Genomic DNA, 27,217 nt, shown 5'->3' on the forward strand with positions numbered 1-27,217 from the left:
TTCTAGCAGATCAACACTTCCCCCCAGCTTATATCCTTAATATCTTGCTTCGTTGAAATGAATATGTATATCCTGTTGCTCCTCAGAAATGAAAATAAATATCTATAACCTGTCATCATCTGGAATACAGACAAGACCTTAAGATTAGTTGCTGTCAGCGTGGTTATGCTGTAACAAATTCAGGACTGCAATTTCAAATGAGAACTAAGGAACGTAGGAGCCAGATGTCTGTCTGAGTGCAAACTTCTAAGATGATAAAGTAAAAAAGGAAAATATCTGATATAGAATAAAAGAAATTAAGTGATATTTTTCCCTCAAAATTTTTTGAAGGAATGATTACAAGTAACAATCTTTTTTTCCTGTGTAGTTTGTCTTCTGAGCTTGCTCTTTACAGACTTGCCAGTTGCTAACAATTACAAGATAGATGGGGTTGGAAGGGACCTATGGAGACTGTCTTTTCCAGCCCTTTTGCCCAAAGCAGTGTCAGGTAGAGCAGGTTGCTCAGGACATTGTGCAATCTGGTTTTGAGTAGATACTCAAAAGGACAGAGACTCCACAGCCTCTGGGCAACCTGTTCCAATGTCTGACCACTTTCACAATAAAAAGTTTTTTTTTTTTGTTTAGATGGAATTTCCTGTATTTCAGTTTATGCCATTGCCTGTTATCCTTTTACTGGACACCACTGGTTGTATCCTCTCTATTCTTCCTGTCAAGTATTTGCATACATTGATAAGATTCTTCCCCCAGCTTTCTCAGCCTCTTCTTGTAATCTTTATTAATAATAATTTCACAAGCACTAGCATGTTTTATTCTTTGCAAATGACTATTATTTGTCATTGAGTTCTCAATTCACAGAAATTCTCTGACTTGAGTCACATTAGCAAAGCCATTAGAGCCCACTCGCCACTGGGCCACCTTCTTCTGCTTGAGCTTGTGTTTTTTTGAACTTGTTAGTGCTTACCAAATTTCACAGAGCAACAATGCTGCTGAAGTTCTTACAAGTTTCTGTGAGACCATGCAGCCAGATGGGGATAAAGAAGTGTTGCTATACTCTCACTGAGGTCCAAGGAGCTACCAAGCTAGCTTAGCCTTTAGATAGTTCTGACGCATCTAGGGGATCAATCTTGATGCAGAGCTAAAGAAATCTAATTGTAATTGGCTTCATTGCCATGGAAGTGCTTGTGTGGATTCATTTGTCCATGAACACTGCCTGTATATGAAGACAGAGTATTTAGCATTTACTTCTGATAATACAGAATGTGAGATTTAAATTCCTTTTGAATAGTGTTTATTTCAAGCAACCGATAGTTGAAATAACCAAAATCTTACTAGTATCTGACTGAAGCAAGACAGTCAACTTCTAAATAAGTGTCTCTATGGAAGTATTGATGCATATTTTAATGTGCTATTGTATTTTTAAATTTTTCAGATCCCCATTAAACTTATACAGTATCACAAGGGGATTCTATTTTAGAATATTTATAAACTATTAATATCTAAAAAGTGTTCATCTTGTCCAATTTGCCTGTCACAGTTTCTGTTTGGCCTCTGCTATTGTTTGAGGGCAATATGAAATTGTATCAGAGGGGTGCCTCTCCAGTGAATAATGAAAGGATTCCTTTATATTGTATCATACATCGTTTTAAAAGACCTTGAAAAATTGGAGAAATGGATTGGAAAAACATGTCATGCCATTCAGAATCAGTAAATGGGATACATAAAATGGATTAATCTGAGGCACATGAATAATACTTCAGTTCTGCCCCATACTGGTAAAAATGTGTTTGTAATGCCATGTCCAGTTTTGAACACTTAAAGATGTGGACAGATTGGATGGAGTCCAGAAAAGTGCAGTAAGAATGATTATAGATTTTGCAAACAGGACCTACAGGAAAAGATGGAAAGAATTGAGGTTGTTTAGTCTAGAGAAGAGAAATTTGAAGGGGAGGCGGTGTAGCTGTCTTCAGAGACATAAAAGGAGAAAAAGAAGACTCTTTTCTCTGCAACCAATATGTAGTGAACCTAAACAAGAGCAAAGCAAAACTAGGTTAAACACGAGGACAAACTTTGAGGTAGGATAATGCAATGGTAGAATAAATTGGCTGCTGAGAAGCTACAGAACTTCCATCAGCAGAAATATGGGTGGGTTTGGGGAGACTGGTTTGTTTTTAAAAAACAGGTTATTGAAATGTGCTTCAAGAATAAGAGTGCAGTTGACTCAGCTTTGAAGCAAGGGATGGTCTAGATGATGCTTCAGGTCTCTTTCAACCGTATTTTCCATGATTGTCTCAAGTATGTAACAAAACAAATTGCTAGTGAAAGTAGGGAGTGGCATTTTTCATGAGCAGAAGCAGATTGCACCGTAGGGATCGTGAGGTGGCCTCTGGTGAGTGGCTGCTTGTGTCCTCCAGTATTTACACCCCTGTATGACATAGTTATCTGTGTGTGTTTGCCAGGATTTTTGTCAGTGATTTTCATGGATAAAAAATAGTGTCAGTGTATGAGAACAAAATGTTTTTGCCTACTGCAAACTTGTTTCATGTTATGCCATATATTTCTGTACTATAGAATATAAAAATATTGCAGAATTTTGGAAACCAATGCAATCAAGTGTAACTTGAAAGCTCTGGTAGCTCCTTGACTACTCTTTCCTACTTCCTATTCTTCACTTTCCATCCTTTTTTTTTCCTGGCAGTTTTAACTGTCCCGCTATTTACATAAGCAATGTATGTGTATGTGCCTTATGTTTTTGTATATATACACATTCCTTCCTCCAAAAAAAGAGGACAGTTTTGCTAATATTCAATGTTTGTTCTGGCTTTTTATCATCTGTCAAATTCACAATGTTGTAGAGCATTTGAAAGCCAGTGGAATAAATTCAGAGCCACAAGCCTTGGTATGTCTAGGGATTTATGGTTTTTATTACCTTTTTTTAAAAATTAGAATTCTTTCCAAAAAGAGAATCAGGGATTTTCTAACTGGGAAGAAAAATCCAAGCACGAAGATACAGAGTTAGACAGCTTGTGCAAAATCTTAAGAAGTTGTAGTTTGAAAGTCACCTAATAGAAATCAGCAGAATTACCTTGTTAGATGCAGTGATGTATAGCAGTGAATCCTTTCAGCGTTTCTTTCTTAAGGCTTCTAAATTGCGTCAAACAGGAGGACGAAGTGTTCTGTACACTGATTTGACCTTGTTAAATTGCGGCATTTCCTTACTTACTTTTCCACCTAGAGCAGTGTTACTCAGTCACCAGGCCAAATGAACCTAAAGCTCCCTCTACTGTTGGACTTTGTGTTTGTGAGGATGACTGTGTTAGATTTCAGTTCGTCTAAAAAAACCCCGTATTTCATAGTAGAAAAAGAAACATCTGCTTGTACAATAGCTGGTAAGGTTTCTGCATCACAGACAGAAAGAAATGAGGTGCAGAATGTAAATCAGAGTTTTCAGGCTATTAACATTTTGAAGTAACACCTTCATTTGTTATCTCTCTGATAATCATACAGTACCACTGAGAACCTCACATATTACATTAATGGTATATGCTAACATCCAGCTATTGAACAATTTCTGTAGTAGTATACATCGCAACTGTAAGATTTTACAGAGGCAAATTTTGATTCTGATATTTCAATTCAAGCATATAATGAAGAAATAGCATCACAGTAATCCATTCATTTCTTCAGTGAAGTTTTATCTTGAGTATAAAGAACTGATTTTTGCTTTGAAATAGTCTACATAAATTATTGACTTTCTTCATAGATGCTTTTAGAACCATCCATATTATAATAAATTTAGTCTTCAAAGGAGCTCACCAAAGACTGTACAGATTCAAGTTTAACATCCAGGATAATTGGGAAAAAACCTCTATCTGCACTACTTCGTAGTGATTCAATACGATGCTGTAGGGGGATATCCAAACTACCTCCATTTAAGCAGCAGGGCATACTGTCTCACGTGAGGTGCAGTGCTCGCACAACTGGATTGCGCATGTATGTGGTGTAACCTAGCGCCATCTTTGTTACCCCAAAGGCAAGCGTTGCTTTGAAATGTAGTTTAGTCAGTCTTGTGTCATGATGATTTAAGTATTTTCTAGTGAATGTGAACATCTGTGTAGTCAGCAGCCTTCTAAGAGGGAAAGTCTTTTCAGGAAAAAGTATCAAATGTGAATATTAAGAACAGCTATAACATTAATGCTTCATTTATCTTGCAGGAGAAAGTGGATGCTCTCAGAGCAGTATCAGCCACTCAGCTGTACAGGAGAGGACAGTCAGTGTACACAGTCCAAAGAAATCAGGCAAGATTACTCCAAAATTTCACAATCGTATGGTTCACCGCGTCTGGAAGGAATGCATTCTCAACAGGTCACAGTCCAAGTAAGGCAGCAGTCCTGATGGTTTTGTTTTAACAACACAGACTATATAGTTAAAATTGTGATAGTTTTGCCCTAGATAATGTTATTCCTCACAGAATTCTTTTGCCACTAATCAAAGCTAATGATGCAGAACAGCATTATCAAAGAAAATTCATTACTGTGTTCAGCTGAAAACTCGTATCACTTAGCATTTTATTTGCAGTTGTGTATCTTAATTGTGACAGTCTTTGAGGTTACAAGTCTATAATATGTGCCTTCAGCAAGATGCTTTCAGATTTATTGATTGCAGTTTCTAGCTCCAGTTGTAGTTACTAGATTGAAAGTTGGGTGACTGAAGAACAAATAGTGTATATTTAATATTTAGAACTCTAAGGGTAGTATTTGTAAAGCATTACATTACATGTGTTGACAAGGATATGGTAAAGTCATGTTGTTAGTTTCACAGGCCCTTATTACTGGAGGTTTAAAGTATATTCATGACATGGTGTGCCCTGAAATCAGTATTTTCACTATTTCAATGCAATTGGAAATACGTCAGAAGAATTTCCAGGTTCAGTATAAATTGCTTGCTCTTTGCTTCTTCTGCTCAAATGCCAGACAGAGCTATATGATGTAGAGCTGGTACCATCCAACCACAAAAATCAAATGACCCATTTTACAGTGGGCCCTGCAGTTGAATATAGGATTCTCTTTCAAAGGTGTAGTAGAAGGAAGTAATTTATTTGAGGGGAACATATATGATTTTGCATATGCATTTTTAAAGTTTTGTTTTAGAAAAGGTGATAGCTACTAAAATAATTGTATCTTCTCCAGGAGAAATCAAATTACAACGACAACTTTGGAAGAGGAAGTTCCTAACAATGCTGTTTCTTGGGATTTTGTGGATCCAGTCCAAAGAGTCAGTTGTTCTTGTTCCAGGTGAGCTTTGAAGAGTGTAAGCATTTTTCATATTGGTGGAGCCCTGTTTAATTCACACAGCGGTACACTTACAAAAGAGAGTTATGTTTTAGTTGAGAGAAGAGGAAACTCTCATATCAGACATATGATCATCACTCATATTCAGGTGATTAATATGCATCTTGTATCATTGTCACTTGCAGTAGTCAGCTTGAGTGGAAAAATGATCCTGCACTAGAGAATGGAGGCTAGAATCACTCAAACATTTCTCGTTTGTAATGAACTTGTCCTTCAGGCTTTTCAGAGACGTGAGCTTTCAAGTTTGAAGTGGTAAGACTCATGATGGAGAGGCTGCCTACATTTCAGAGCATAATGATTGAGAGATAGTGCTACTGTCCCTGTTTGGAGGAAGAGGAAAAAGAGCCCTAAGAATCACTTTACTCCATGTACCTCTAAGCAAACTGCCATGATTCATCAGACACCAAAAAACACCCAAGAGAATGTAAAACCTTTGCAGCATGGTCATCCCCTATCAACTGATCAAAAAGAAGTCACAGCTTACTTCCACAAACACTTGAGATAATTTGAAATTAAATTATTATTCATCTTTGATGAATGCTTAAAGTTCCAGTACAACTCACTCAGGAAAGGCAACCCAGCACCACTAATTTTGCTTAACACTATTAAAATTATCACATGTTACAGGGCTAGAAAAATAACAGTTTCCAATGAAATAGTCTTGTGAAATGGCTTCTGCTGAAATTTTCAATTCTACTTGTAAGACTGGTAAATATGTTTTTATGACCTAAAGAAGTTATTCCGTAAGTACGCACAGATGTAAATGTTTGTGTGATCAAACAGAAATGCTGACTGTGCCATGCTAAGCCCTTTGGTATTTTTTTTCCCCCTACCTCATCTCCCCACCCCTCCCCAACTACCGTAAGAGTATTTGCCAGAATAATAGTCAACCCTGCAGCCAGTGGTGTGGCTGAAATTATGCTCTGCTTTTTGCCTGGCGGAGGCATAGCCGTTTTTCTTTTTTCTTCTTTATTTTCCTTTCAGCAGCAAGGCAAACTCAAGAATAATGTTGCTGTTAATAACAGTAAAATTAATATATTGTCTAACCAGATTCTTGAATGTGTTACCTGCCACAGTAGTCTCTGAAGAGCTTTGTGTATAGATTTGGCTGTACAGAGAAATTTAGGGATGTAGCGTTCTCACAATCCCTGAATTTCCGTTGTCCAAAACTGAAAGAAGCAAGACTGTGTCCTTGTACCTTTTGTGTTTGACATCTCATGAAGCCAGTTCTGCTTTGTATATTTAGAAGAAGAGATAATGGGATGCAGAGGAATTGTGCCTCATGTGGTGGGCAGAGTGTTCAACCTGGAGGCTCTGTGCTGTATCTGAAGTGAAAGTGTTGCTCTTCTGCAGCCTTGCTCTTTGCCCCAGTTGCTTGTTGCTTGTATGTATACACTCAAGAATACATCTTTTGTCACGATGCCAAGTGTTTCCTATGGAAAACTGAGGTCCAGCCTTGCCTAGAAAGCATGGGGAATCAGTAGTGGCCAATGGAAACCTGAATCTATGGAAAGGTTCAGTTACACTGGCAATTTCACACTGTCGTAACACCTCCAGTAATAACTACTTCATGCTGGAGTTAGTAAATACAGCAACTGGGAAATTAAAACACTAAAATGAAGGTGGTACCTGGTTTCAAACAGCAATTAAAATTTCCTGTATAGGTACAGAAAGTGGTCAGCTGCTGCTCTATAGATACAGTTTTAGTCATTACTGTGCCCATTCTATGTCTTGTATAAAAAAGAGTATTAATATGGAGTGTTAAAGGGTTGTCTGGTACTTGGCATCAAATTCAATCTTCTCTAGACCCAAATTTGTGTGTTGAACAACAGACTCTAAAATAATTTTCTGCAGTCAGATAAAATACGGGGAATGATGGAGAATGAAGTTGATGAGACGTTGCAAGAACTTGCTTAAGGCAAATCTTGAGTTACTAGGGCATTAGCTCCCCATCATGGACGATTGCAGCTAAAGACCATCTGCTGTGGCAGAGAATTTGTAGCGTGGCCTGAGAACAGCAAAGCCCACAAAGAATGCCAGGACAATACCGCACAACATGTGTGGTTATAGGAAAAAGATGTAGCAAGTCCAAAAAGTTGTATTTGTACCATTTGACAGCCACTGTGCGCTATAAGACTCAGATGTTTTCATTGCTAAGTCATAAAAGCAGAATTTGTTCTTCAGTCTAGTAGTCCAGTTTACTTGTGATAATGTAGTTTATCTTTGTGAGTAAGAAGCATATTGCATGTTTTGAAATGTTCTGTTGCTGTCCTAGATATTGTTCCTTATAAACAAAACTAGGGATCGAGGGATTTATTTTGAAATTATATATAACTTTAAATTTTAAAATACTAAGCACAATACGTTTTTCAATTTGTGCTTAGCTTAAAAAAAAACAACCAAACAACTAAAGAACTAAACAAAGAACCCCCAACAACACAAAAGGCCAATAGAAATATGGACAGTTTGATTTGTCAGCTGTAACATCCTCGGGGACCGTCAGCTATATGATGAAAATAGTGTTTAACAGTACTTGAAATGCTGAAATTCAGTCCTGTGCTTTCCAGTCTGAGATACTGGATACAAATTGAAAAAAGCCATATTAAAATATGAAGCCAGTAGTAAGTTTGTATATTACTGCATTTTTTCAATATTTGTTGTTGTTTGGTTTGGTTTTGTACTTATTTTTCCTTACCTAACATGGAGGAGGAAACTGCCATGGAAGCATCCTGCTGTGTATGGTGTCTGTGAACATAACTAAAACAATTCTGATCTGTATCTTTAGTAACAGATGCTCAAGAGTGTGCAAGTGTAGTGGTGTAGTTCCACAGCACTCTTTTTGTTTGAAAGGCCATCTCTCTTTAGGGTAATGAAAACAACAGTAACTTGGAGTTTTTTGTTGTATCACCTTCCATCTGAGCAGTACTAAGCTTTTATAAACACGAAATCTTTCCTTTGAATGCTATTCTCTGGAGACTGTAATTTTTCATTTTATAGGTCAGAGAAACTGCAGCCGAGTTGGTCCAGATGATGTGACCATTCCAGAATCCGATAAAAGATCAGGAATAGACATAAGATTTCTCAGTGCTGTTCTTTGTTGGTTTGTTCTTTCTTTCCATTAGGTCAGATAACCGTATAAACCATGCAGTGACTTCTTTCTGCCTCTGCTTTCAGGCACAAGGTTTTCAAACAGCGTTGTGCTGCTGGCTCCAGCCGTCCCCCAATGATAAATCAGCCAGGATTCAGTGTGGGAACATCATCATCTTCGTCATTGCCACCTCCTGCCTCTTCAAAGCACAAAACAACAGAGAGACAGGAAAAAGGAGATAAACTGCAAAAAAGGCCTATGATGCCATTTCACCATCGGCCCTCTGTGACTGAAGAGCTATGCATGGAGCAGGACACGTCGGGGCAGAAACTGGGATTAGAAGGAATGGAACCCTCCTTGGAAGTCCCTAATGCCAGAGAATACGAGAAGCCGCTATCTCTACCTGCTAGAAATCCAAGCAAGCAAATGAATATGAATCCTATGGATTCACCCCATTCCCCCACTTCCCCTCTGCCTCCCACACTGAGCCCCCAGCCAAGAGGTCAGGAAGCAGAGAACCTGGACCCCCCGTCTGTACCTGTAAACCCAGCACTCTACGGCAGTGGGCTGGAGCTGCAGCCGTTGCCCAGCTTAGACGATAGGACAGTCCTTGTTGGACAGAGGTTACCTCTGATGGCAGAGGTCAGCGAGACAGCATTATACTGCGGGATAATTCAGAACAACGAGTCACTGGATGTATGGAGGACCTATAGTGTCCCATCAAGTGATGATCCAGAGTTCAGGCCACCAGATCTTCCGTGTGAGAGATACGATGCCAAGATGGAAATCAACTCGGACAGCACTGCACTGAAAAGGTAAGAGTGCAAATTGATCTGAGTGGTGGTTTTAGTAAATGAGGAACATGACCAAACTCTATTTTCAGTTGAAACTGAAACAAGTAGAGGGCTTCACTGTAACATCAGAGGTTATGTACGCTGGAGATAACATTAAATGCTTGAATAGAAATGTGCTGTTGTAGTATGCCTTGGTTTTTTTCGTATCTGTCTTTCAGCTGGACGTTATAAGAACTGATAAATCTTTTTAACCTATATTGCAGTAATTTGAGCAAATGTAAGAGTTTCATTGAGCTTATGTCTTTTGATCATTTATAAAAATGAAAATCTGTGCTTAGTTATGCAACCTTCCTGCTACATAAATGCTTGGTTTGGAGTGATATTCTATTTATGGCACTTCAGTGTGGTTTGTCCAATTGTGTGGGTTTAAAATTGCACTGTACCATGTTTTCTGTAAGTAGTAGCTGATATTGTATTATGGAATAATGCTGTGTTTTTGTAAACACACTGTCGATTCTTTGAAATTGATAGAAGCTTTATTATTAACTTCAGTCTCTGTAGGATTGAAACTGAAAACCCTAACAGTCTTCCTGGTCTGTACACAGAGAAGAGGAAATACGAATCTCTCATAAATGTTACTTTAGAAAAACTACAATTTACATATAGTGTCTTCCTCAGTGAAGCACATGAACTACTTTAATTTTAAGGAATTTTTAGCTATCTCTTTTTTATTTTTATAAACGTGGATTTTATTTTATGCTAGCCCAAAAATTACTTTTGCATTCTGACAACGCATAGAAAAAATGTACCGCAGAGAGTAGTTAATGAAAATGTATAAGCTAAAATTAATTGAGGAAGAATTTTTGAGTTATGACAACATTGATTTTGGGAATTACAGTGGAATTTGCTAGGCTGAAAAGGTTATGTGTACTTCAAAGTGTTATGATTTATATAGTGATAAGATTGATTCTTTTTTCATTGTCTGAGAACAAAAGTTCTTAATACAGTGAGATGTTTAATACTACATGCAGGCAAATGCATCCTTTATATGAGGAAAAAACATTTCTGCTATATCAAGGACGACAGAGTGAGGCATGGGCTGTGTTTGTGTGTGACAGCTACAGATCTTAAAAGCTGTTATTTCTCTTTGCTGCAAAAAGTGTGTTTGTTTTGTTTCATGACAGCTTTGTTGCGTGTTTGTTTTTACTTTCAGGCTCTTAGCACAACCTAATAAACGGTTTAAAATTCTGGAAGAGCAGAAACCAGTGCAGACACTGAACTATCTTGATCCCTTGCCTCTAATACAACAACCTGGAGAAGGCTTGGGAGATGCTAGTGATCCTTACACTTTTGAAGATGGTGATATAAAGTACAGCTTCACTGGCAATAAAAAATGCAAACTTGGTGCTGAGAAAGATCCTTTGAAAAAGAACAAGGTAACGCCTAAATCCAGAGTCTTTATCGTTAACATTCTTATTGGACTTCTAGTACCGCAGCACAATATTTGCTTTTCATCTCTCAGGATGACACAAGCCTGTTCCACAGATCAAAATCAAAGAGACGAGGTATTTCTTTCCTGCATTGGCTCACAGGAAAAAACTTCATTTCTCTGTGGCCATTTTTTGAACTGGTGTTTGCTGGCATCCATCTGAACCTGCTTGTATATGAAAACACTGCTGTTGCAAGAAATACTTCCTGTTTATAGATATTCAGCTTGACCAGCAGGATGTTCCAGATTTAAGCTAAGAAATAAAATATTTTGAGCCTTGTATTTGCTTGCAGAGATGAAAGAATTTACTGGGCAATTTTTGTTTTTTTTTTTCTGCTTGCTTTAGCTTGTCATATCCCCTCACCGCAAATCTCAGATCTCTCCAGCGCAAGTTTATTTATTTATTCTTTCCTTGGGCAAAATCAGTGTAGCCTTCTGCTGAGAGGACTGGTGGCAGGGATGCTATATTCATTTGAACATTTCCTTAGAGGTGTTCTTCCATGTGTGAAAGAAAACAAGTTGATCACCGTTCTGTGGTCATCACCTGCGCTGTGTGCATGAGACTTCTTATCTGTCTTATCCATTATGGAGCTGTTTCATCGTTTGCTTACTCATTGATTTGTTCTTGTGGGGGTAGCCACCATGCTTAAAATTCTAGAGGATATGTTTTCTAGAGAAACTGAGGTGGCCAGTTATCTGTACTGGCTATCCAAGGTAGCTGATGTATATGGAATCCTTCGGAAATCATACACAGTGGTACTTCGTTATTTTCCTGATGCGTAGATAAGCAGGAAACAACTGTGTTCTTTTTCCTTCTTAAAATGTTTTTTGTTTCTCAGAGCTTTGAATCAAGAGCCCAGAATATGGCTTGACATAGGAAAACAGTTGTTCTTACTTAGCTTAAATTAATATCCATTAAAAACTCTCTGATTTTTTTTGTATAGTCAGAAGATGGAATTGGTACCAAGGAAATCCTCACTACAGGTCATTCTACGCCAGTTCCTGATGGAAAAGATGCCATGTCTATTTTCAGTTCTGCTCCTAAGACTGGTGAGTAAAAGCTCTTTAATTTGCTCTGCAAAGCAAAAATACTCAATACTGTGTAATAAAATCTGAAAGGAAAAACCACATACTGAACATTTTACTGAACATGAGAGCTATAGACAGCTCCTCAGATGGACAGAGTTTGTTTCTGCTTGTCCTTTTTATAGTAACACAATTTTTTTGTTTGAGGTTTTTTTAGAATATTAAAGTTGAGCAATAGCTACCTTCATTCTTTCCCAGCTGACCTTTGGTGCTTGCCTAAAACTTGACTACATGGCTATTTCTAGGTCACACGATAGAAAAGGGGCTTCAGTGATTCTTGCCTGTCGCCTGTTTACAGTGAGAAGTAAAATGGAAAAAAAGGCAGTTTTGTATTAACTCTGCTCCCATTTTTCATACTTTTTTCTCTTTCTTTTTGATAGATACCCGGCAAGACAATGCTGCAGGCCGAGTAGGCTCTGGTAGCCTCACACAGGTGACAGATCTGGCTCCATCACTTCATGATCTAGATAATATCTTCGATAATTCAGATGAAGATGAGCTTGGTGTAAGTCTTTGTAGGACTGAGTGTTTGGTAGACTTAAACCTTGGCCAAAAAAAAAAAGAGGAGGATGATGGAATCCGAGTGGGGAGCGGTTATTCTTAGTAGATAGGAGACTGAGTTTCCAGATAGGCAGGCTTGGATTTTAACTAGGGAGAACTGCTAGAGGAGATCCATCAAAGAGAGAAATCATCACTGTGTATAATTCAGGAATATTAGGAGATCACTTAGGTAACATCAAAGCTTTTTGCTGTCTGGCATTTTCAGTCACTAGAGGAACCTGTATACACATAACTGCTAACAGAGTCATTGCGTGGACCAGACTATCAGAATTCTTCCATAGGTAAACCAGTGTAGTTGCTTTATAGATGTATTGCGCCTAGTTTCAAGTCCTTAGCTTTTGTCAGTATTTTGTGCTTGTTTGAGAGTTACAGAAAAGATCCTAGTTTCATTAACTGGTGATTTGTTCTTTTACCTTGTCTAAAAAGCTGCCTAAAGAAAATTAGGTTAAACCTTACTGAATTTCAGTAATTCTCTGCAGCATGTTGCTTTCTATACCTACAAGCAGTTTATTTCACTATTAAGAGGAATAGCTGCTGAATATTAGGAAATACAAAAGGAAGAGCAGATTTACATCAATTACCAGGAAAAACAATCAAGACCCATGGAAAGGCAAAGATTTGAATAATTACCGTGTTCAAGCTTAATCTAATCTAACCAGAATGATACAGAAGGTGATCCTAAACTGACTGATAGTAGATAATAGGATTTAAAAGTCTACTGCCTCGGTCTTTGCAATACTTTTCAAGTACACCAATTTATTTACCACTTTTCTCTGTTCTGTGGTTCCACGTAAACTACATTTAAGATGTTGCAGTTAACATGCAAATCTATTATCGTACTGTTCTGTCAAAATATAAAAGTACCTTTTCCTGTGCAGCTGGCCTGGGCAGATCTAATGTTCTTCCTGTCTTAAAACTTGCATGTGTGGAGCTGTCCCCTGCGATCGTCTGTTAATGGCATTCTTACTCTCAGTGGTGTATTCTCATTATTATTTTGGAGTAGTACAAACATGGAAGCAAGTAGAGTAGTCACATTAATTTCAAGCTCAGTGTTTGTGATAACATTTTCAATATAAATTATGTGTATATAGATCCATATGCTTATATGTATCTCTGTATGGGGTTGATTCTCAGAGACTTATTTTTGTTGTTTTAGTGTAGGAAGAGAGGAAAAAGAAACCCAGACTCCTGGGAGGGAATGGATGGGAGAGTAGAAAAATACACTTTTTTCTTCCTTGTGAAATCTCATTCAGAGAGTTTTCAGAGTTTTTAATAGCTTATGGATTCTAATATTACCTATGTTTTTTAACGTGGTATGTGCTTATTTTGCTTTTAGGCTGTATCACCAGCTCTTCGGTCATCAAAAATACCTGCAGTAGGGTCTGAGGAACGCCCTGTAGGGAAGGATGGTAGAACAGCAGTACCTTATCCACCAAGTGAGTAGCAACAACTGATTACCACTTTGTTAACAGTTAAAATGTCCTTGTAGCTACCATACTGCCTTTTTGTAGGCCGTAATGTGACTTCTTCTGGACTGAGAGGTTGTGTGCTTATTTTGTTCTCTAATTACCAGATGCCAATGTTAAAAGAAGACAAGCAGACTTTAATGAAAACAGTAGATTATAATATAGACATCTTTTTGATGTGCCTGCAGAGATTTGGGATGCTCTTGGTAGTATGGGAGGGATTTGTTACATGTCTTCATTTAGAATCTATCCCCTCTATTCTCAATTCAGTATTTAATGTGAGTTACTCACACCATTACCACACCTCTCTTTAAGTATGTATCATTCTTCTTTTTGAAGAATTCAGTGAACTTAAATCTGGGACTTACCAATTGGCCATTATGGTGCAACCCATCTTCAAAGAAAATTACACTTGGCATTGAACAAATTCAGACTAAACTCACCTTCAGGGTTTAATCTAGATGTGGAAATGCAGGATTAAAATCATTTCTAAGTGAAGATGCATTGTGGACCTTTTACAGATGGTTATGGTAGAAATGACACTTGTGCAGGCACTACACACATACAAGTAAGGCTATCGGAGTGCAGGAAACTTAGAAATTAAATTTAGTATGCTGAAAATGTATGAAACAGACTAAAACAATAGGACTTTTTAAAGGACATTCCCAACTATTGAGAATGATAACTTCTGTTCTCTGAGATACATGGGATTTCTTGAACCTGAAAGGAGGATGTAGTGAGGTGGGGGTTGGTCTCCCAAGTAGCAAGTGGTAGGATAAGAGGAAATGGCCTCAAGTTGTGCCAGGGGAGGTTTAGATTGGAAATTAGGAAAAATTTCTTCACTGAAAGGGTTGTTGAGCACTGGAAGGGGCTGCCCAGGGAAGCGGTGGAGTCACCATCCCTGGGAGTATTTAAAAGACGGGTGGATGTGACACGTAGGAATGTGGTTTAGTGGTGGACTGGGCAGTGTTAAGTTTACGGTTGGACTCAATGATCTTGAAGGTTTTTCCCAACATGAGCAGTTCTGTGATTCTGTTCATGTAGGTGGCATTTCTCTTGATGAACAAGAAATGTGTATATGTATGTGTGAGAGGAGGAAAGTGATATTTTTTTGTATAATACTAACCAATCAAATTATGAATTACAAATTACTTAGTGGTGAGGAGGAAGAATGGCTGATTTTTGTGGCTGCTGTAAGCAGAAATCAAATCTATCTGCAAATCATTCTTTAATGCCTTCTCATTAACTTTAGCTGGTAATGAGAACAAATTGAGGAGAAGAAAAAAAACCAGTCTGAAGGAGATGAGTCAGAGTTTTATGAACCCATAAAAGCTGTGCTGCTTTATTCAAATGTAGAAGTCTGAAGTATACAGAGATTGGATTTTGACAGGTTTAGTTGATCCATAGCTTTTTAAAATATGCAAAGCTTTTTCAAGCATGACACACATGAAAATGAATAATGATAGTTAGCCTGTTGCTGTAGGGTTGGGGGATTTTTTGTAATTAAACTTTTTTATGAATCTGCACTGCAGAATTTTGCTAACTGGAGCGAGCCTGTGTGTGAGAAAATGCTATACTATAGAGCTGTAGGGAATAAGTTAAATAGCTACGCTCCTGTTTTGTAGCTATCCCCTTGACACCAGCTGTCGAGGCATAACAGTGTCTGCAGGGAACTGAAATGCCTTGTACGTCATAATAAAGTCCAACTGACCACATTTCATTTTAACCTTCCTTCCTGTCCCACTTTCTCCAATTCCTAAAGCTCACTTCTCGTTGAAAAACAGAGGCAGTAGCTAATCCACATGGCATCCTGAAGATTATATTTCATATTAGCATTGGGTGGAAAGTAGTTTTTTCCGTTCTACTGAACCTCTTTTCAACATTAATTTATCCGGTATCAGGACAAGACTAAGGTCAATTAAATTCAAAGACTGACAAAGGGAGAAGAAAAAAACCAAGCCAAAAACCAAACCCCAAAACAACAGAGTGGGAATGATTATACTCCAGGTTGTGAAAGACTTTGGGCTCAGCTTTGACTGTTACTACCAACAGAAATCCATTTTGAGAGGACTTCACTTATTTGTGTTGTGTCACTTTGTCTTTTCCTCATCTCTGTGCAGAAAAGAACGACATTCAGGTTTTGGCTCTGTTAATTAAGCACATCTTGAGGTTGCAGCATCCTACAAAAATGTCCTGTTGGTGCTTATGTTAATATACAATATATAATTTTAATTCCATCACTTATTTCTCTCTTTTTCGGTTACTTTTTGGGAGTAGTACTATGTTTCACTAGCTTGGATTTCCATAATGCAGTGTTTACCAGTCAGAAATTCATCTGTATTTATGAATTTTCTATGATCTTTAGGCTGCAAAAGTTATTGAATACAAGTATGTTCTTGTGTCCTGTCAACTCAGGTTGGATGGATGTGTAGGAATGGAAATGGAATTGGGCATTTAGTCTTTCAGAAGAAGTATTTAAGCAACACCTATGGGAATTGTACCCTCCTCTAATTTGAGTATTTTAACAGTGAATTCACCAGAGTGATGGTTGTGTCCAGAGGATATCTGTCCTAATTCAAGTCAGGCAAAGATAGCATGTCTTCTGAATTTTAAGCAAAATAAATCCTGAAGCTGGTAGCTGGGAGGAAAAAGAATGTAGCTGGGGAGAAAATGCAGGACGGTTCTGATCTTTGTTTAGTTACTTTATAAAGCATTTCTGTTGGGGTTTTTTGTTTCTTTTGCTTAAAGAAGAAAAATATGTGATGAGTGATTGTATTACATTCATTTACTGAGAAGTAATTTAGGGATTTTCCTGGCTTAATGTCTTGTGATGCAAAATTATAATTTCGTGGCTTCCTCTGACACTTACCACTTTTGGATGCCTGGCAGTCTGATTCTCAGGGAACATTGCCTGTGTTTGTGTTAGCAACAGTAGCCTGTCCTCTCTTCAGGAGTTATGTCGCTATGGACCAAATGAGACCACAATGACTGTATGTCAGTGGAAAAATGCAGCTAAGTGTATGCTAATCCTAAAAGCCTCCTGTTTTAGGGCTTTCTATCAGCTCTAAAAAAGGGAAGAAACTACTCTGTATCTCCTTAGTAACAGTTGCTGGAGTGAACGTCGCATTAATGTCAATTAATTCTTCAATTACGAAATATTTTTTGACGCTGTTAAAATTGTACTTAGAATTTGTGCATCTATCAGATGTTTTTTTTCTGCTTAACAATGAGCTTGCAAATTATCCTTCGGAATTTTTGTATTTTTTACCCTAGGAGTTAACTTTCTCTCTAGATTTATACTGGTGGCAGAACTCTGTAGGATCTTTACTAGGTTTTAACTAATGAAATAAGAGCTAGTATTGAGTTAGTCTCGTCTGTGTTATTTTATTTCCTTGAGAATTTATATTTTAATGATTAACAGTGCATTATTTCATCATATTTAGCTGTGGCAGATCTCCAAAGGATGTTCCCAACACCACCCTCTTTAGAACAACACCCTGCCTTCTCCCCGGTAATGAGCTATAAAGATGGAATAAGTTCAGAGACTGTGACTACCTTGGGAATGATGGAAAGTCCCATGGTCAACATGGTTCCAACACAGCTTGCTGAGTTTAAAATGGAGGTGGAAGATGGCTTAGGTAGCCCTAAACCTGAAGAAATTAAGGTAACATGCCAAAGATGTGGTATTTTTATAGTCTCATCCGTGTATGTTTTGATCTGATTACGAGTCACACGTATTGCCGTGTGTGTAGCAGACTACTTTAGCAAATGCGAATGGGATCCATATAAAGTACATTATTGGTCTTTAATTCGAAAAACAATTCTTCTCTAGTAAAAGTGGTTTTTAATTATTTCCCTGATTTTAACTGTCGCTATTTTTCTTCTCGTAATTTTGTTTGTAATGTTTTTGGGTGTTCTCAGGAAAGAAACTATATTGTATGTGAAATGAGCCCTATGCCTAACAGAAAGAATGTATGTATATGAAAAAATATCATACTTGTGACTAATGTTAAATGATTTATTTCTTCAGATAATTTTTCTGTAGCACCTTTTATGTATAGCCACTCCTTGCTGCCAGTCTCTGGGAATGCAGCTTGGATAAAATCATGCATGTAGAAAGGCTGCCTTTTTCTCTCTGAAATGTTGCCTTTTTTGGTTAGGGTTGAAAATCTCTGAGAAAGCCCAGGGGTTGAACTTGCTCTGTTTCTTCTTCAGCTGATGTTACTTCACAAGTTTTAAGGCCAGATGGGACCATTCTTATCTGACTTTCTGTATAACACAGGTCAGGTAATGTCACATAGTTACTCCTATATTGAGTCCTATAGTGTATCTGAGTAAAGAACTATTTTGAAGTGGGGACTCTGCTGCTGGGTACTAGTACTCACCTCCCTGACTTTACATATCAAGACGTATCCATTTTTCCATAGCATCACATAAATGAACTTAACATAAGCACCTAGTGTACATTGATTTGTATTTCATTGTTCCATCTTTAGCACAGGTTAAGAGGTAGGATAAAATCATTCTGCCTGCTTGTGTGTATTCTGCATTACTTAACTTTTTGGGCCAATTTTTTGTCACTTTTGTCAGAAACTATCGTTATCATATTTCCATGCATATTATAGCCTGAGGGTTTTTTTCTTTTAAAAATGCACATTTCCGTGTGGAAATACACATCACCTTGTTCTGCAGCAAGCTCATTTGTATGCAGGTAATAAAAAGGGAGATAACACGGTATAACTGTCTTCCTGGTAGTCCCCAGCCCTTGATTTTATAGCCTGATTCTTCTCCTTCAGGCTCACCCTGTCCCTAATCTGCCACAGCCTGTTCCTTCTATTTCAGCAGCCATTTCTCTCCCCCACACCACCTCCTTCCCTCGCGTTTTGTGCTCCTGTGAAAGTTGGAATTAACTGAAGGCTTATTTTTAAGGATCTGCATTGCTGAGAGCACTATGCATGGAAAGATACAGCACTTGCAGTTGCATGGACAAGAAGTGGCTATATATCAATACGAGTATACTGATATATAAATTTACCTTAGTATAAATTATTTAGTCAGATATGAATTAGTAAATTTTCCTGTGTGGCAGTAGTATACCTCAGGCAGACTGAAAGTAAAGCACAGAAAGCCACAGGGTGACTTTCTCCCAAAGAGCATTCAGTTTTGGCCTTGGGAGAGGAGGAAGACCCTGTCCTTGGGTAAAGTAAGGCAGCTTGGGGTTGTGTCTCCTTGTTGCGCTCAGATGCATCTAGCCAGAACCAGGAGGTACCCACTCGCAGGGCTGCACGTTAAGCTGACACCTGTGAAGGGCCTGAGCTGGTAGAGAGCTTTTACAAACAATTCTGTTGGGAAAGAGAGACTCTGCAAAGGTGTAAGGGAGTCAGGTTTTGGTGTGCCCCTCGTGAAGACAGTTCCCCACCTGGAAAGCCAGGCAAGGTTCCTTGGTTATTGCAAGATCTCTTCTTCCTTCTGTCCTCACTTCACGACTTGAAGGCATGATGAGAAAAAGCATCTTCTTAGAGGCTTTACTGAAGTACAGCTGTCTATTTGGCTTGTATAGTTAGCCATCACAGAAGTTTGAAATAAATTTTTAATGAGGTTTGTAAGACATTACCTTGCCACAGACCTTGCTGGGATTTTTTTTTTCTTCTGTTTGTGCAGCGAACTACTTGCTTAGGACTAGGATAACTTGGGCCTGGAAAGAAAATCCGTATTGGAATTTGCTGAGCTGAGAGTTTTTGAGTAGGAACAGATTTTAGGGCATCATTGATACTGAAGATATTTTAATCTCCCTCACAACCATTTTAGGAGTATTAAAATACATATTCTAATTCTTCCTGATAACATTTCCAACAGCACGGTTTACTTGCTTTTAAGTGTGTCACACCTGCTCATATACACCAGTGGGGAAACAAGCACCTAAACCCATTGCTAATCATTTTGAGAACATGTAAGTAGATTCCCTGTGCTGAGTCTTCAGCAGCTGAAGATAGCAATCCACACATTTCTCATCTCTCAATGCTTTACAAGGTGCAAGGGAAAAAATGCAAAGATCTAAGTTGTTAAATACTGAAATTCTGAGACTACTGTTACTATTGTAATAATGATTTTTACTTTGCAGTAGTGCCTCAGAAGGCACTTTTCTTCTGAAAGAAACTTGGAATAGCTCTAAAAATCTGGCTGAAGTTCTTGTCATCATTCTCTGCAAACAAACATGACAATCCATGAAAGTCCAGTTTGACTGAACTTCATTTATATTTACATTTAATATTATGTTTACTAAATTTTTATATATTTAAATGCAATACTATATTTATATTTAATATTTCAAATGTGTAAAGTGTCTGCTGTTATTACCTGAGTTATATTAAACCCCAACATAGGAGAGGCTGACTTAAGGCACCAGAGGTTGCTTCCCAATGTGACTCAGCCTCTCTCTTCACTGTCAGTATAAAATTCTTGCAAAGATCAGTCTTGTAAGTGCCAAAATTAGGCACTTCTCAGTTTAAAAAGGAGCCTCAGCTGAGTTTCCTTGAAGGAACTGCCCTTGAATGTTTTGTAGAATGAATAAGTATACTCAATTTTAGAAGAAATACAGTTGTAGAGGGTTCAAACAGTACAATAGGTTTTAATTAAAAATAAATACCTATATATGAAGAGCAACATTTACCATATTGTTGTAAATAATGTCACTTGGATGTTGCAGGATTTCTCCTATGTGCACAAAGTTCCATCATTTCAACCTTTTGTGGGCTCCTCTGTATTTGCTCCACTGAAGATACTGCCAAGTCAGTGCCTCCTACCTCTGAAGATACCAGATGCCTGCATTTTCAGGCCTTCTTGGGCTGTTCCTCCTAAAATTGAACAACTTCCTTTGCCGCCTGCAGCCACTTTCATTAGGGATGGCTACAAGTAAGTATGGTCTTCTAGGAAATTAGTTTGTTGTGCCCATACCTAAAATGGCTCATTAATTAATTTTTTTGCATCTAGTAACAGTACTTTACTATGCACCAGGACCATAAAATGTCGTGCAAATGTATTTCAAACCTTTTAAATTTGTCATTGTCTCAAATCAAAGAAGTTCTGATAGCAGGATTGTTTGAATTGAACAACAGCTTTTGGAAATTGGTGGTGTTACAGTACGTGTCTGCTATACTCTCAATGGTTTTAAAAACACAGCAGCATGTGGTACTTGAATTACTTGCAAGGAAAATATTGTAATTAAACATAAACCCGAAGTGTTAAGGAATAAAATTAATGCCCTTAACCTCCCACATCTCTGTCCTCCCATGTCGGTGCCCAGTTCTCCAGCTTGCAGCCAGGCTCCCCCCGTGTACCTGTGTATTCAATTTGAGTTTCAGTCTGATGACATCTGGTCCTGGTGATTCCCATTTGCCTTCTGAGGGCTCTGGACATTTTGGGAAGGCCTGTGACAGCCCTCATGTCCATGTTCTCGTGGTAGCTCTTCTGAGTTCTTGTGATTCAACCTGAATGGGTCACATACGGAGCTGCTAATCAGGCAGATCCTCATTGGATGGATGCTGTCCTCCCTTTTCTAAATACTAAAAGAAAAGATGCCAAGTCTCTCTTCAGTGTGGGAGTGCTGTGACCTAAAAACAAAGACTGCAATTAAATTTAAAAGCTTGTATTCCTTACTTAGTTCTCAGAAATTAGCAGTGTTTATGGAAGAAATTAATTGCTGGAGATTTTGACAGCTGTCAAGAATTTGCACCGTTAAATTAATAAAATCTCTTAAAAGGGATAATAATAGTACAACGGTCTCCTGCTGCACTGCATTGATTTCTAGAGGAAGTAGCCTGTATCTTTAAATCAGTCTATAAATCCTTTAAATCAGTCCTTTTCCAGCTCCAAAGGATCCTTTGGTGTTCTCAAAAGAATTGCAGAAAATAAATTGTAAACCCTTGATAGTGCCTAGGGAGCAGTTTAATTCTGAGGTTTTTTTCATAATAGTAACTGATTCACCAGGCCTGAGCTGGTTATTAATTCCACGTATTTGTTGGGGAAAAGAACCCTTTCATTTTCAGTATAATCCAATTAGAGTGAAGATTATTACTGCAGGCTTCCGACAGAGTGATTGCCAATCAAGGTTTCTAGGTCACCTTTTCATATTAGTCTGAGGCATTCAGTATGCTTCAGATTCAGGACTCCTTCAAAACTTTATTTTCTTTCCCTCTCTTGCTCTGAGTTGGACATACATCAGTTCAAGGTAATTAAATGATTCTAAGGAATAAGTGCTGTTTTCCTTTTCAAGTCTCTAATGATATGTAAGCATTGAAACAGTACTCCTTTTAAATAACACCCAAGTACACAGTAAGAACAAGCAAACATGAAAAAACCTGTTTCCCCTACTTTATCAAGAGATTCATTTGAGTTCTTACATTTTTTCCTTGCCCTACTACGTAATGAACACATTTCAAGAGAAGGGAGCAATTTATTAGCAACTTGGAAAAAGTAAATTAAAGATCTTATTCTTTTGATTGGCCCCATGTTAACTGTCTCTTGACATAAGTCATTCCAAAGAGAAGTCAGATCTCATGGGAATGAACAAACTGTTCTTTGGTCACTTAGATTTGGCAGAAAATGACAAAAACAGAGTAATAAAAAGTAGTCACGACAGAAGGTGACCCAAAACTATCTTTCTTAGCTGTACTGGACTGAGAGCTTGTAATGGAATGTGCCATATTGTGCTGTATACCATGTAATCCGAAATGAGGATTTGCATTTCTAGTATCTGAAATACTGTTATCAGTTGCGTACCACCATGAGGCAGTATTGTATATGTGCCACTTGCATGACTTCTTACAGCTATTTAAGCTGATAATATCTAAAATAAAGTAAGATTTCTATGCCTCTGAATGATTTTCTTCATTTCCACTAACATCTCTTCACAGATAATTCTGTTTAAAACAACCTCTCAGTTTTTTCTCTTTTCCCTAAAAGAGTTACAAATATCCTAAAATCTGAACTTGATAATTTATCTAGAGATTCTTCTCAAGACCATTTGAGTTTTAGGCCTTGGGAATAATCTTTAAGAGGGCTAAGTTCCTGAGATGATACCTTTTTATTATACTGATAAGAAATGACGGTGTTCATGATGAGAATTACAATTTCAGTTGAGAGACATGAGTAAAAGGTTATGAGCAGAATGTCTGAAGGTGTTCTCTATTTACTGCAGTTTCATTGAATCCTTTCAGTTTTCACCATCTCCTTGTATTTAAAAATAAGTTTTGACAAAATCAGTCTTCACAACCAACCAGTTTGTGATGGCATTTGACTCTGGTTTTTTCTTCCATTTCTTGTAGCAATGTGCCTAGTGTTGGGAGTTTGGCTGACCAAGACTATCTTCAGATGAACACTCCTCAGATGAATACACCTGTGATGCTAAATAGCACTGCTCCAGCCAGCAACAGTGGAGCAGGAGTTCTGCCATCACCAGCAACTCCCCGCTTCTCTGTCCCCACCCCACGCACTCCCAGGACTCCAAGGACTCCTAGAGGTGGGGGTACTGCGAGCGGTCAAGGATCTGTAAAATATGACAGCACAGATCAAGGTTCACCTGCTTCTACCCCTTCTACAACACGACCGCTTAATTCTGTGGAGCCAGCCACTGTCCAGCCGATCCCCGAAGCCCACAGCCTGTACGTCACCTTGATTCTTTCAGACTCGGTCTTGAACATCTTCAAAGACCGTAACTTTGATAGTTGCTGTATATGCGCCTGTAATATGAATATTAAAGGTGCAGATGTCGGATTATACATCCCAGATTCTTCTAATGAAGATCAGTACCGTTGCACCTGTGGCTTCAGCGCTATTATGAACCGGAAATTAGGTTACAACTCTGGGCTTTTCATTGAGGATGAGCTGGATATTTTTGGCAAGACCTCAGACATCGGCCAAGCTGCAGAAAGACGACTGATGATATGTCAAAGCAACTTGATCTCTCAGATGGGAGAGGGAGCTCGAAGGACCCAAGAACCTCCCATGAGCCTCCTCCTGCTCCTCCAGAATCAGCACACGCAGCCTTTCACATCTCTGAGCTGCTTGGATTACATGTCCTCCAACAACCGGCAGACGCTCCCGTGTATGAACTGGAGTTATGACAGGCTGCAGGCAGACAGCAACGACTCCTGGATAGAGTGCTTTAATGCCCTTGAGCAGGGCAGACAGTACGTGGACAACCCCACCGGTGGAAAAGTGGATGAAGCCCTAGTAAAAAGTGCCACTGTACATTCTTGGCCTCACAGCAATGGTATGGGTCAGAACAGATTTATTTTTCTTTGAATTATTTTGTGTTCTCAATTTGTTTGCAAGTTGCCAATTGTGAGCCACTTAATCTTTATGAGGGAAATGATACGCATAAAAATATTTGAGAAATAAAGTCGATTTCTGAAAACTTTATAAATTATATCTAAAGTCCCAGTAGTCCAGTTGTCCTTAGACTTTGTGGTCTGGATTATGTAAGAATCTGGAAGTTCGCAAATCTGAAGCAGAGATGCAAAACAAATTCAGGTATTGAGGAGAGGGCAGATTTATGGCCCCTATTTTTTTGAGAAGGGTATATGCAGTCAGCAGAAAAGAACTGCTTTATATGAAAGTGTCACCAAGGGAGAAAAAAGAAGTGATTTTATAATCAAATACTAGCTGTTTATATGCTGAAGATGCTCTGACTTCTTATGAACTGAGCTGGACAACAGTAGCATTGAAAGGTATGTGAAAAGGACTGTGATGACAGCTTTATTTCAGTAATGTTTTCATAAAGTACCACAGTAAATGCCATTAAGCTAATTATACTTGTGCAAATTCATTGTGAAGAGCAATGCAAAGGAACAATCAGGCAGAAAATGTTGCCACCTCAAAATAATGCTTCCTATTCCTCACTGAAAATGACTGATGCTTCTTTGTCATTTGCAGTACTGGATATCAGCATGCTCTCCTCCCAGGACGTGGTGCGCATGCTGCTGTCACTGCAGCCCTTTCTCCAGGATGCCATCCAGAAGAAGCGAACAGGAAGGACCTGGGAGAACATCCAGCACGTGCAGGGACCGCTCACCTGGCAGCAGTTCCATAAGATGGCAGGACGGGGAACCTATGGTACATACGTTGTGTTCTGTGCCAACACTTGAAATGAAAGCAGAGTTTTCTAGAAATGTGCACTTTCTTCTGGAAATACCTTAGAACAAATGGGCTCTACAGATAGCTTGGGTGGGGGGTAGTCTTTTCACATAGCTTTAAAATGCCTTAAAAGGCATTCGAAGCACAGGCTATAGTGGAGGTTTTACCCTTCCAGCTTGATGAATATTTACAGAGTGCAAAAATGCTGGGTGAGGATTAAACTTCCTGTCTGAGTGTGTAATTTGGCTTGTACTGAAGCTAGCTGCTGTATAAATAACACGAAGAGAGGAAGCAGTTAAACGTGTGCCATGTCATAATGGGGAAGAGGGGCTTTCTCAGTGGTACAAATACACAAAAAGTGGGTATGCTTTCTCCACAAAGAAGTTTGCTTGTTCTAAGGCTTCCCATAGTCTTAATAAGAAGATTCAGTTTAAGTATCTCCTGGTTATAAGTGATACTTCTGGAAAAAAACAAATTACAAAATAGATTTAGTATGTGCACATTTGTAAAATAATGACTGACGTTTAAATATGTATTTCTCTCTGTAATTTATTTCAGTCTTAACTGATGCGGTCTTGCTTAGTTTTTTTTCTACAGTTCCATGATGCTTTGCTTTGTTTTCTCTCTGTTGGTATTTGATATATTCCGACTTTCCTTTGGGACTAGGACAACTTGTGGTAACTACACTTCCCATCTAAAGCTATTGTGCTTCGCAAGGAGTACTTCTAATCTAATCATTTTTCCAACATTTGTAACTTAAAAGAGTTAGGATTTGCCAATTGTTGCAAGAGAATAAAACCAAAATTACCATATGGTAAGTAGCAGAGCCTTTGATACAGATTCAGTAATTTTTAGTGAATGTAGACTGTTTCATAAAGTTATGTTATATTCTGCAGAAACTACTGGGTATATTTTCACTGAAAATTTTCAACAATATTTCTCCTAATGAGCACAGTGTCAGGGAGATACTGTGTAAAGTGACCGGTAGTCTGCTCAGCTGTAGCAGCAAGGGTTTGAGCACTTCCTGTGGAGAGGAACGGGAGGCAATTTTAATAATTTTGCTTAGTTATTTGCTTATATTATTTATTTATTTACTAAGCAAATCATATCTGTATTTGCTTAGTATTAATAGAACTGGCAATAAGTTTGCCTAACCCTTTAACTTAGTAATTTTGAACAAATGAAGAACTATAAAAACAGATTTTTTTGTGTTCTTACTACTTTTGATTGAGCAGGAACTAGTGAGATGTGGTTATGGTTATGACAAAGTAAACCCATGAGATTAAGCCTCAGGAAGGGCAGTATGTGTATTTACAGTATACTGAAAGATGTTTCGCTCTAACTTTCTAGGAAGGTTTAAATGGTGCTTGGATCGGCTTCCTCTGCTTTGGCTGACTGAACTTGGATTTTATGACATTTCTTAAGTACAGTATAAATCTTCCTTCTCCTTTATTAAATATTTTTTTCCCAAGGAAAAAGACCGTGGGAGAGCATGGTTTATCAGGCATGATACAGCCTCGATATGTGCTTCCACACTGTGGTCAAACTTCTAGGAAACTCAGCATGGCAGGGGATTAGTGATTTCCAGTATTCTGGTAAAAATCACGCTTGTTCGTACACCAGGGAACCCACTGCAGTTAAACCAGTTATTTTAACATTTTTTTCTTTCTTTTTTTTTCTCTTTGAAGGCTCTGAGGAATCTCCTGAGCCTCTTCCAATCCCGACTTTACTCGTGGGCTATGACAAGGACTTCCTGACAATCTCTCCATTCTCCTTGCCATTCTGGGAGAGGCTGTTGCTAGACCCATATGGGGGCCATCGGGATGTCGCCTATATCGTGGTGTGTCCAGAAAATGAGGCCTTGCTCGATGGAGCCAAGACTTTCTTCAGGGACTTGAGTGCTGTATATGAGGTTGGAAAGAGGAACTACACTCATTTATTTATTCTTCAGTGTCATTTCTGCTCTAGTGCACATTCATTGAGAGAAATCCATGTTTTTTTAAAGCAGCAGTTATTTGACTAAGGATGTCTTTCATTTTGAGGACTTTCTGCACTTTCAGAGTCCAAGAATACTATCTAATTGAGTTGTATTGTAATTCTCTATGCATTTAGGGCTATTTGTTGCCATCTGCTCTTTCCAGTACATGCTCTCTTCTTTTACAGTGGATACAACACTAGAATTAATACAGTTGCAACCTAACGCATTAAGGCCACATCAAACCTAGAAAGCAAGAGGCAGATTAAAGAAACTG

The 27,217-nt window shown here is 38.3% G+C and overlaps 1 protein-coding gene across 1 annotated transcript; it reads left to right on the top strand.

The window, feature by feature from the left end:
• Positions 1 to 3,232: 3,232 nt before the first annotated feature.
• MED13L (mediator complex subunit 13-like) lies at positions 3,233 to 26,877 on the top strand (the record flags this gene model as incomplete). Its single annotated transcript, XM_010190762.1, has 13 exons — positions 3,233 to 3,386; positions 4,212 to 4,374; positions 5,187 to 5,291; positions 8,523 to 9,251; positions 10,444 to 10,666; positions 11,664 to 11,769; positions 12,186 to 12,310; positions 13,703 to 13,802; positions 17,276 to 17,496; positions 20,539 to 20,744; positions 23,156 to 24,102; positions 24,765 to 24,944; positions 26,654 to 26,877. Coding segments are annotated over 13 exons (3,483 nt in total), but the record flags the coding sequence as incomplete, so codon positions are not given.
• Between the last annotated feature and the right edge of the window lie 340 nt (positions 26,878 to 27,217).

This window comes from Mesitornis unicolor, unplaced genomic scaffold (assembly GCF_000695765.1).
Source record: "Mesitornis unicolor isolate BGI_N332 unplaced genomic scaffold, ASM69576v1 scaffold2298, whole genome shotgun sequence".
Lineage (NCBI taxonomy): Eukaryota > Metazoa > Chordata > Aves > Mesitornithiformes > Mesitornithidae > Mesitornis > Mesitornis unicolor.